The sequence below is a fragment of the Monodelphis domestica genome, chromosome 2 (genome assembly GCF_027887165.1).
Source record: "Monodelphis domestica isolate mMonDom1 chromosome 2, mMonDom1.pri, whole genome shotgun sequence".
In the NCBI taxonomy this organism is placed as follows: domain Eukaryota; kingdom Metazoa; phylum Chordata; class Mammalia; order Didelphimorphia; family Didelphidae; genus Monodelphis; species Monodelphis domestica.
Window position 1 is genome coordinate 263,045,087 of NC_077228.1, and position 11,845 is coordinate 263,056,931.

The following is an 11,845-nucleotide window of genomic DNA, read 5'->3' on the forward strand; positions in this document are numbered from 1 at the left end:
GTATACGATGATATAAGATATATGTATCTGTAAAGGTGACAATATGAAATTATATATATGTATGCATATGAATGACATAAAAATCAATCAAGGGCTGAAAGAGAGGGTTGTTCTGAGAGAAAAGGGTAGGGAGAAATAGAGTGGAATAAATTATATAATGTAAAGAGGAGAGAAAAATCAACACAGAGAGGGGAGGATAAGGGTAGTGATGGGCAATGCTTAAACTTTACTCTCATTGTAACTGACTCAGAGAGAGAAAAAAAGTATACTAAGTGGGGTAAATAATTCTATTACCTTAAATAGAAGATGAAGGGAAAACAAAACAGGGAAAGGGGCAGTAATTGAAAGGAGGGGTGATTAAAAGCAAAATACTGATGAGGAGGAACAGAATGAAAGGGAATAGAGCAGAATCTAAAGGGGATAATACTATGGAGGGCAAAATGCAGTTAGTAATCATAACACTAAATGTGAATGGGATGAACTCACCCATTAAATGGAAGTAGATAGCAGAATGGATTAAAAACCAGAATTCTATTATATGTTGTTTACAAGAAACACAATTAAGGCGGGGTAATACACAGATATTCAAGGTAAAATCCTGGAGCAGAATTTATTAGGCAACATCTAAAGTAAAAAGAAGTAGGAAAAGCCAAGGTAGAAATGGATCTGATTAAAAGAGATAAGGAAGGAAATTACATTTTTCTAAAAGGTACTATAAACAATGAAGTAATATCAATACTAAACATTTATGTACCAAATGATATGGCATCTAGATTTCTAAAGTAAAAATTAAAGGAGCTCAAGGAGGAAATAGATAGTAATACCATATTAGTGAGAGATCTCAACCTTCCCTTTTCAGAACTAGATAAATTGAAGCAAAAAATAAATGAGAAATAAATAAGGGAAGTAAATTAAATGCTAGAAAAATTAGAGTTAATAGATATCTGGAGAAAACTGAACAGGGATAAAGAGGAATACACCTTCTTCTCAGCAGAATATGGTACATATACAAAGATCAACCATGTTCTAGGGCATTGAAATATTGCAAATAAATGCAGAAAAACAGAAATAACAAATGCCACTTTTTCAGAGTATGATGCCAGCACAAATTATAATTAACAAAGGTCCAAGGAAAGGCAAATTTAAAGTTAATTGGAAAATAAATAATCATTCTTCAAAACTGCTAGGTCAAAGAAGGAATCATAGAAACAATTATAGACTTCATTAAAGAGAAGGAAAATGAGGAGACATCATATCAAAGCCTATGAGGTATGGCCAAAGCAGTACTCAAGGGAAAATTTATATGTCTGAGTGCTTATACCAACAAAATAGAGAGGAAAGAGATCAATGAATTGGGCTTGAAACTTAAAAAATTAGAAAAAGAATAAATTAAAAATACCCAGATAAAAACTAAATTGAAAATCCTAAAAATTAAAGGAGAAATTAATCAAATTGAAAGTAAAAGAACTATTGAACTAATAAATAAGACCAGAAGTTGGTACTTTGAAAAAACAAATAAAATAGATAAAGTACTGGGCAATTTAACAACAAAAAAAGAAAGTATCAAAGATGAAAAGAGTGATCTCACCTCTAGTGAAGAGGAAATGAAAGTAATTATTAAGAACTATTTTGCTCAATTATATGGCAATAAATATGACAATCTAGGTGATATGGATAAATATTTACAAAAATATAAATTGCCTGAATTAATAAAAGAGGAAATAGAACACTTAAATAATCCCATCTCAGAGAAAGAAATTGAACAAGGCATCAAGAAACTTCCTAAGAAATAATCCTTAGGGTCATTATGGATTCACAAGTGAATTCTATCAAAAATTAAAAAAAAAAACTAATCCCAATATTATACAAAGTATTTGACAAAATAAGCAATGAAGGAATTTTGCCAAACTCCTTTTATCACACAATAATGGTATTAATTCCAAAGCCAGGCAGACCAAAAACAGAGAAAGAAAACTACATATCAATCTCCTTAATAAATATTGTAAAATATAAAATTATATATCTAATAATAAAAATATTACATTTTATGAGGTTTATTATGCATCATTAGAAATCAAGGAATAAAGAGGATACAAAATAAAAACCACATGCCCATGGCTGATTAGCCCATTTAAAATCCCTGTGCTTAGCTTACCACCACATTTGCAGCATCATCCCAAAGAAAGAGCCTGTGGGAGGAATTACCACCTGTTAAATACCAATAATGTGATCGTACCATGTGGCAATGAAGTAGAGATTATAGGGAATTCTGGGAAATACCAAGGACTTCTTGGGAATTAAGTCAAAGGTTCAAAATCTCCATTTATACATTTCCCCCTGAGACCCGTGGAAGACTAGTCTCTCCAGTGGGTCTTGTAAACATACCAACTATGAAATTACAATAATTTGAGGATAAGAGGAAAAGAAAACAAAACCAATAATTGCTAGGTGTATTGACAAAAAGCCAGTTAGAGGGCAGTCTCCTTTGGCATAACAGTATGCATATAAAACACATGCATTCAAACCCCACACAGTTCAAATCACTACATCCCAAAGTTCACTCTGGATCTTCTGGTGCAGGGTGTGGTCTGTGCAAGCATCTTAATGGTGCCTTCTCCAAACGGTTTACTTTCTGGATTCAGAGAGGTAGTATGTTTCTTATCCTAAAATTACTCTCAAAAAGAATTTAAACTTTGCAATTTAGAATAATAATAATTATATATACCCCCTGGAAGAGGGTGATTGAAAAACACAGGGATCACTTAGGGATGTATGGCTGAGTTATGAGGTATATTAATCATTAAACAAAGTCCCATAATTTTTAAACAATCAATAGCATCATTTTTATAGTGTAAAGTTTTTTGGGTATGCATTGACATTATAGCAAATATATTTTAAACTTATATTACTGCAAATTCAAAAAAAGTTAAAGAAAATCTTCTCAACACTGGTAACATGTGCTTCAAATATAAAAAGGAGAGAAAAATAAAAAAAACTGAAATAGTATATTGCACATGCAAGAAAAAAACTAATAAAAAGTCTTAAAAATAAAAAAATATAGCTTATAATCATTGACACACTGTCAGCCATGTGTGAGTGTGAAATGATTTTCAGAATAAAACAGTAATACAGTAGATAGTGCACATTCAAAGAAGTACCAAAGTCCCCAAAATTCACAATAGCCCATGTAATTACAGTAGCAAACAAACCCACTATCATATTTTACATGAGTTTGCTATATGACATAGGAAGAAAAAAACCTTAGAAGATAATGGATACTTGTCACAAAATTTTCAGATGTAGCAATGTTTCAACCTTGGCAGAGATATTTAAAAAAAATTATTACTGTTATCATTACAAAAATGTGGCAGGAGTCTAGAAAAAAACAAACCTCTGTACTATTGATTTTGGGTCATAAAATGCCAACAAGAATCTAGTGATTCATTCTGGTGAAAGGGCATTCATTCAATCTAGTGAATCATTCTGGTGAAAGGGCAAAGTGAGCTGAGGAGTTAAAAATGAAAGGTGCCCCTCTTTTGGGAGCCATCCAAGGGGTACCTTGCCCTGGGATCAACTTCCCAGCTCCTTTGGTATGAGACTGTAATGTCCCATCCATTCATATTTTTACAAATGTGGGAGGTGGGGATTATAATTGCATTTCACTTCAGCTACTAAAATTGACCTTACCTCTTGTTACAAATAATTAAGAGGCAGGCAAAATGATCAGAGTTGAGAAAAAAATCTAAAATTCATGTTTGCAGACACCTTAAAGTCAATTTGAGATAGTAAGCTCATTAAATTTACCAAAGGTTGCTATACAATTGTAACCAGTGTTGATGAAGTCCATCTATGCTCTATGTGTCAATTTACAAAGCCAACATAGAAAAAACAAACTATTTTTTGTATGGGCTTATTCAATAATATTTGTTCAGTATAGTTATAGGGGAAAAGCAACAGTATATAACAGTAGTTAAAACCCAGTACATTAAAATGATTCAGTGTAACAGAATAGTATTGAATACATCAGTATATGAACTTAAAAACCACAAATTAAATATAACCTCCAGTCTCTTTAAAGCTCCCTTTTTTATCTGTTGAGATTCCTTTTGTCTTCCGGTTAAGATGGCGGCTTAGAGAAAGCTGAAGTTCAGATCTCCGGAAAACCCTTCCCGACCGATCTCAAACTAGAAGCTCCTAAGGCGCCGAAATTCAAAACGATCAACAGCACAGACCCTGGGAACCCTCCTCCTGGACCTGGACCCGGTTCAAAAGGTACGGCTCCCCTTAAAAGCCAGAACCCGAGATCCCTCGGACCTCAGGGGTAGGAGCGCAGAGTCCAAGGCTCCCGGAAGCGGCAGCAGCGCCGGGCTCAGAGAGCAGGGTCTGAGGAACAACAACCCTCAGGGTCTTCTACCCAAGTCCCAGTCCGGGTGAAAGTTACTGCCTGGGGCCTCCGCTGCAAAGAGCTGGTCGGTCCGGGTGAAAGTTACTGCCTGGGGCCTCCACTGCAGAGAGCTGGTCAAAACAACAGCAACCCTCAGGGCGGGCAAGACAGCCTCACGGGCTGGATCCTGCTATCCAAGTCTCAGTGAAAGTCTGTGCTCTCGGAGCTTGGGGAAGCGGCAGCCCATCCCCCCGCAGGCCGACGAAACAGCCTCACGGCCAGGGATTCTGAAGGCAACTTCCGGAAATCGAGCCAGGGGGAGAGTATGGCCTCGTGGTCCGACCCTTCCATTCCAGTTCCAGTGAGGCATATTCAGTTTAACCCAGGGAACGCTCATAGAACCAACATCTGCCCAGGACTAAAGCCACTGATCACCAGACAAAGACAAGAAAAGCCAATCCTCCACGTTCAGAGATGACAAATTCCACAGAAGCACAGAAGCCCCAAAATACCAAGAAAAATAAGAAGAAAGGGGCGACTCTGGACACATTCTATGGAGCCAAAATACAAAATACAGAGCAGATAGAAGAAGATATACAAGAAAATTCTCCAAAATCTTCCAAAGGAAATAGAAACTCTCCACAAACCCATGAAGAATTTGAATCAGAAAGGACCAAAAAGATGGAAGCCCTCTGGGAGGAAAAGTGGGAAATGATGCAAAAGAAATTCACGCATCTACAAAACCAGTTTGACCAAACTGTAAAAGAAAACCAGGCTTTAAAGCAAGAACTAATAAAGCAAAGCCAAAACACCAAGAAATTAGAAGAGAACATAAAATATCTCACCGACAAGGTGATAGATCTGGAAAACAGGGGGAGAAGAGAAAATTTAAGAATAATTGGACTCCCAGAAAAGCCAGAAATAAACACCAAACTGGACATGGTGATACAAGATATAATCAAAGAAAATTGCCCAGAGATTCTAGAACAAGGGGGCAATACATCCACTGACAGAGCTCACAGAACACCTTCTACACTAAACCCCCAAAAGACAACTCCCAGGAATGTAATTGCCAAATTCCAAAGCTATCAAACAAAAGAAAAAATCCTACAGGAAGCCAGAAAAAGACAATTTAGATATAAAGGAATGCCAATCAGGATCACACAAGACCTTGCAAGTTCTACGCTGAATGATCGTAAGGCATGGAACATGATCTTCAGAAAGGCAAGAGAGCTGGGTCTCCAACCAAGAATCAGCTACCCAGCAAAACTGACTATATACTTCCAAGGGAGAGTATGGGCATTCAACAAAATAGAAGACTTCCAACTTTTTGCAAAGAAAAGACCAGAGCTCTGTGGAAAGTTTGATACCGAAAATCAAAGAGCAAGGAATACCTGAAAAGGTAAATATTAAGGAAAGGGGAAAAATGTTATCTTCTTTTACTCAAACTCTCTTCTATAAGGACTACATTTATATCAACCTATGTATACTAATATGTGGGGAAAATGTAATGTATAAATAGGGGGTAAAGAAAGACCAAATAGAATAATGGTTCTCACACAAAGATTCACAGGGGAAGGGGAGGGGAAGAAAACTCCTATAAGAAGGAGAGGAAGAGAGGGGGGGGGTTACTTAAACCTCAATCTCAGGGAAATCAACTCTGAGAGGGAAAAACATCCAGATCCATTGGGATCTTGAATTCTATCTTACCCAACAAGGGTAAGGAGAAGGGAAAACCAAGGGGGGGAGGGGGAGAGGGAGAACAAAAAGGGAGGGAAAGAGAGGGGGGAGGGGGAGGGAACAAAAAGGGAGGGACTAAAAAGGGAAACATCAAGGGAGGGGACAAGGGGGACTGATTCAAAGTAAATCACTGGACTAAAAGGTAGAGCCGAAGAAGAAAAGGTTAGAATTAGGGAAGGCAATCAAAATGCCAGGGAGTCCACAAATGACAATCATAACTTTGAACGTGAATGGGATGAACTCACCCATAAAACGTAGACGAATAGCTGAATGGATTAGAATCCAAAACCCTACCATATGTTGTCTTCAAGAAACACACATGAGGCGGGTTGACACCCACAAGGTCAGAATTAAAGGATGGAGTAAGACCTTCTGGGCCTCAACTGATAGAAAGAAGGCAGGAGTGGTAATCATGATATCTGATAAAGCCAATGCAAAAATAGACCTGATCAAAAGGGATAGGGAAGGTAATTATATTTTGTTAAAAGGGACTCTAGACAATGAGGAAATATCATTAATCAACATGTATGCACCAAATAATATAGCACCCAAATTTCTAATGGAGAAACTAGGAGAATTGAAGGAAGAAATAGACAATAAAACCATACTAGTGGGAGACTTAAACCAACCATTATCAAATTTAGATAAATCAAATCAAAAAATAAAAAAGAAAGAGGTAAAAGAAGTGAATGAAATCTGAGATTCCTTTTGTCAGTACTGTGGGAACTCCCATAGTGAGGGAGAACATGGGTTTAGGAATTTCAAATTGGGCAGGCCCAAATGGCAAAGAGTTGCAGGCAGATGAATTTCTCTTCTGAATCTCAAGTAAGTTAAGTAAAAGGATCAGTTCACTCATTAATGGTAGAAGCTGTTTGAAATAGGTAAGGTACTGCTCTTTTATAGAGTATGCCATACTTGTAATCAACTTCCTGTTTGGAAGAGTAAAAACTTCTTTCTTCCTTCCCACCCTGAAGTACCTGCCACAAGGAAGCTACCTAAGGAAAGAACACCCTAGTTTTTTTTTTTATCACCTTCCTAAGAGAGCAGGCCCAAGAACTCCTAGTTTCTCAGGAGCAGCAATCAGCAGTCTGGGACCTGAGGCTGGGTGAGCCATCTGGGTTGGGACTGGAGATGAGGAGCAGGAGTGCCAGAGACAGCAGCAAGGGACAGAGGAACATGGCCTCAAGCAGATGGGCAAGAGAAGTGTCTTCTACACCAAGAGTCCTACTGGCTAAAAATAGCTGGCCAGTAGGGAGGGCAACTGGACAAAAAGTAGGGAAAGAAAAAGGGCAGCATCCCCAAGAGAGTTAGGAATTCTCTTGGAGTTTTCTAGGGTGGGTGAAAAGCCTTGGCAGGAGAAATAATTAAGAAAGTTATCTAGGTTATCCTAAAGAAAATTTGAGAGCTTTTTCTTGTCTCTTTTGGTTGCCAACTGTAAAAAAATAAAATGTAATCTATAATAACAAAAATATTATATTTTATGAGGTTTATTAAGGATCATTAGAAATCAAGGAATAAAGAGGATACAAAATAAAACCTGCATGCCCATGGCTGATTAGCCCATTTAAAATCCCCATGCTTAGCTAACCACCATACTTGCTGCATCATCCCAAAGAAAGAGCCCATGGGAGGAGTTACCACCACTTAAATACCAATAGTGTGATCCCGCCAATGTGGAGACACAGGATAGATTATAGAGAATTCTGGGAAATACCAAGGACTTCTGGGGAATGAAGTTAAAGGTTGAAAATCTCCATTTATGCAATATAGAGGCAAAAATTTTAAATAGAATATGAGAAAAAGATTCCAGCAAGTGATCACAAAGATTATCCACTATGATCAGGTGGGATTTATACCAGGAATGCAAGGATGTTTTAATATTAGGAAAACCATTCACATAATTGACTATATTAATAAACAAATGAACAGAAATCACATGATTATCTCAAATGATACAGAAAAAGCCTTTGACAAAGTACAACAACCATCCCTATTGAAAACACTAGAAAGTATAGGAATAGAAGGGTCATTTCTCAAAATAACAAACAGTATATATTTAAAACTATCAGGAAGTATCATCTGCAATGGGGACAAGTTAGAAGGCTTCCCAGTGATATTGACTGAAGCAAGGATGCCCATTATCACCTCAATTATTTAATATTATTTTAGAAACTCTAGTGAGAGCAATTAGGAAAGAAAAATAAATAGAAGGGATTAAAGTAGGCAATGAGGAGACTAAACTATCACTCTTTGCAGATGGTATGGATTACTAGAGGGCAGAGTCTTAGTGATTCTTCAAGAGATTGAGTTCAGTTTAGCAGGGGTATAAAACATTCACCTGGCCTTAAGTACCTATTTTGTACTAATTGCTAGGTAGGATTCAACTCTTTTACATCTTAACAAAGCTTTAAACTTTTATAGTCTTGCTGAAAATACTGAAGACCTGTGATAATTTGAGGACTACTCTGCCTTACTGTTCTTAGACAAACTGGGAATTTTATCTAGAATTCATTGTCTATGTCCCAAATATTACCAGCAAGTGCATTTGTAGCCCCTTGAATGGTCCAGGTAGCAAGGGCTAACTGGTTTCTGAACAGTTTTTCATTGAAGTTACCATCTTTCTTATTAAAAAGTTTTATATGATCTAACAAAGCTAAAAGAGTATGAGAGCCAGATCCCCAGAAGATATGTCGAAAAGGACTTTCCTTTGGAGAGACATAGGGAGATAGGAGACTGTATTCCACTTTCATGATACGATCATTGATTTCTCTATTAACAAGTCTATTGGCAGTATCTGTATGAAAAAGGTCATTTGTCAGGTCACGAGTAGCCCTGCTAAAATCACCCCGAGCAGAGAAGAGCCACTGCAAACTCAAATTCATTTCCTTTAAATTTGACATGTAGGGCACAAGTTTCTTTACCAAACTGAATAATTCTTCATTGTACCTTTCATAGTCTAGGTACAACTCATGGTCACCATTTGGCTAGTCACTTCTGCAGCTCCATACATCAGTTTTTTTCAGTTGAGGAATACTTTTTATCAGTTCATTATAAGAATCCAAGCCGGTGCCCAAATACTTATAAGCCTTATTCTCACAAAAACAAAATGAAACTGATGGGATTCCAGAATAAGCAAGAAAAGGATAAGCAGCATTATCCAATGTAAGGGGTTCCACCTCACTGATCCAGTTAGTGTCTCTGAAGAGAGCTGTTCCTGTAACTGGATGGTTCATCTCTTTCATGGTCTTCTCAATGAGTGTATACAACAGTGGACTGGCAGAAACTTTGAAGTTACTTGAACCAAGAACTGCAGTATCCAGGTTTATGTAAGTGATGGCCTTTTGATGCAATGTGGAAAGGTAACTCTCCAGCCACTCAGTGGCACCAACAGCTCCAAATTCTCCACCACTCCAGCTGGCAAAGACAACACTCCTTCTGGGTTTATACCCACCTTTCACCAAATCAGAGTAAGCATGAGCAACCTCTAAGAGAAGAGATGCCCCCACAAGAGATTTGGCAGCTCCAGGGCCCCAGGCATCCCTCTGTGCCCCTATGACAACATAGTGATCTGGTTCATCAATGCCTTTAACAACTCCAAAAATATTGAGGAGTTTTCTTTCTTCTAGTACATGTTGACAATAAGTCTCACATTCACTTCTGAGCTTATCTTACATTTATTACCCCCATCCCAGCCTTAGGGGCAGTCAGCACCATTCATTTTACTGAAGAGTTTCAATGCCTGTGATCTAGAGATTGTTTGGACAGGAATAGTAGGTAATCCTGATGACTGTGATGGTGGGAATTGAGTGTGATTGAAGGAAGGGAATCCAGGTGTAAAGGGATCACCTGTTCCTAGATGAACATGCCCAAAGGGTACAATATCTGCATCAATGATATCAAAGTCATCACGAGCAAGGTATATCAAGACACCAGCTACATTATAGGCTTCAATGTTTTCAACCTTCTCTGCAAAAGAAAGTTTCCCCGCTCTAACTAACACCATGGATGCATCAATGGTAACCTGTTGCCATTTTAGTTGCTCAAAGTCATTTTTGGAGCCATAACTAACATAAATTAGCATACCATTTGCTGTTGAATTGACACTGTATGCCACATAACCATTCATTTCCATAGGATCATTGCTCTCATTCAACATGGTCACTACATTCTGAGCACCACTGCTTTTGAATTGTAATTTAACATAGTGTTTATCTTTCCAGACTTTGTCCATTTTTAAGTCCCTAAATTGCTGATAAATAAAATATCCAATCATCTCATCTTCTTTAGATCCAGCCTCATGAGAAGAATATTTCTCACTCAAACTCCTTACTGTGTTAATAAGCTTTTCAGCATCCAGTGTCTTTGACAACATCTGCTTGAGATCATTCCAAGACAATGCAGGTTGAGGTTCCATGACTGCTTCACCTGGTGAATCACTATCACTCTTTGCAGATGATATGATGGCACACTTAAAGATTCCTAGAAAATCAACTAAAAAGCTAGTCGAAATATTCAACAAATTTAGCAAAATTGCAGTATGCAAAATAAACTGTAAGATTGAATTTAGCTATCTCCTGATTGTAACAATGAAGACACTTAGCTCTTCCTTTATTGTGAAGATAAAATTGTAATCTCCTGATTGTAACAATGAAGGTACTTAGCTCTTCCTTTATAGTGAAGCTAGAATTGTAAGCTACAATTTATTTTTAGATTTTGACTACAATAAAGGTGTTAAGTAACTACAAAAGGTGAATTTAAGAAAAGAGGTGTTAAGTAACCCAAAAAGATATAAACTAACCAGAGAAGGTGAGAAGTAAAGAGTGGACAGTCCTGGAGAAAATCTAACCAAAGAAGGTGAGAACTAAAGAATTGGCAGACCTGGAGAAAAGTGTCTGCTGTGATTGGTAGATGTGAAATTTAGGGGAGGTGACACAAGAGAAAAAGATCTTTAAAAAGAGGACCAAAAGGCAGAAGGAGATCATTCATTCGGGCACTGACTCTGAGGAGAAACTGGAAGACAGACCCTTGAGGAGTAACCAGAATAGACACCCAGACTTCTTTTAGACTGTCACAGCTGGTGAGTGAAAAGCTTACTTAGTGACCCTGCCTTTCTGGAGGCATGAAGCCTACAGGTAAGGCCCATCTTCTTGAGACTCTCTTCCCCTGGTTGGGGCTTAGAAATTCTAACTGATATCAGAAGAAGCCAGAGTTTTTTTTTTTCTCTCTCTCTCATTCCTTAATATCTTCCTTGTAGGGGGCAGCTGGGTAGCTCAGTGGATTGAGAGCCAGGCCTAGAGACAGGAGGTCCTAGGTTCAAATCTGACCTCAGACACTTCCCAGCTGTGTGACCCTGGGAAAGTCACTTAACCCCCATTGCCTAGCCCTTACCACTCTTCTGCCTTGGAGCCAATATACAGTATTGACTCCAAGGCGGAAGGTAAGGGTTTAAAAAAAAATATATATATATACACACATATGTATATATATGTATATTTATATATGTGTATATATATATATCTTCCTTCTATTATAAATATTATAAATAAACTACCATAAATTCCATTTATTTTAGTAATTCATTTTGGGATCTAGAAATTAAATCTCTGGCAACCAACTATATAAATATTCAGAGTCCAAACACAATTTTAACAACCCAGAAAAATCATCAGCATATCTATCCTCCTCTTACTGCAATTGGCTCAGAGAGGGAAGAACAACCAG

At 37.6% G+C, this 11,845-nt stretch overlaps 1 protein-coding gene across 1 annotated transcript; it reads right to left on the minus strand.

The window, feature by feature from the left end:
- Positions 1 to 8,499: 8,499 nt before the first annotated feature.
- LOC100020494 (transferrin receptor protein 1-like) lies at positions 8,500 to 10,554 on the minus strand. The gene is given in 2 exon segments (XM_056817802.1): positions 8,500 to 9,758; positions 9,761 to 10,554. Coding segments are annotated over 2 exon segments (1,911 nt in total). The 5' UTR covers positions 10,539 to 10,554; the 3' UTR covers positions 8,500 to 8,625.
- Between the last annotated feature and the right edge of the window lie 1,291 nt (positions 10,555 to 11,845).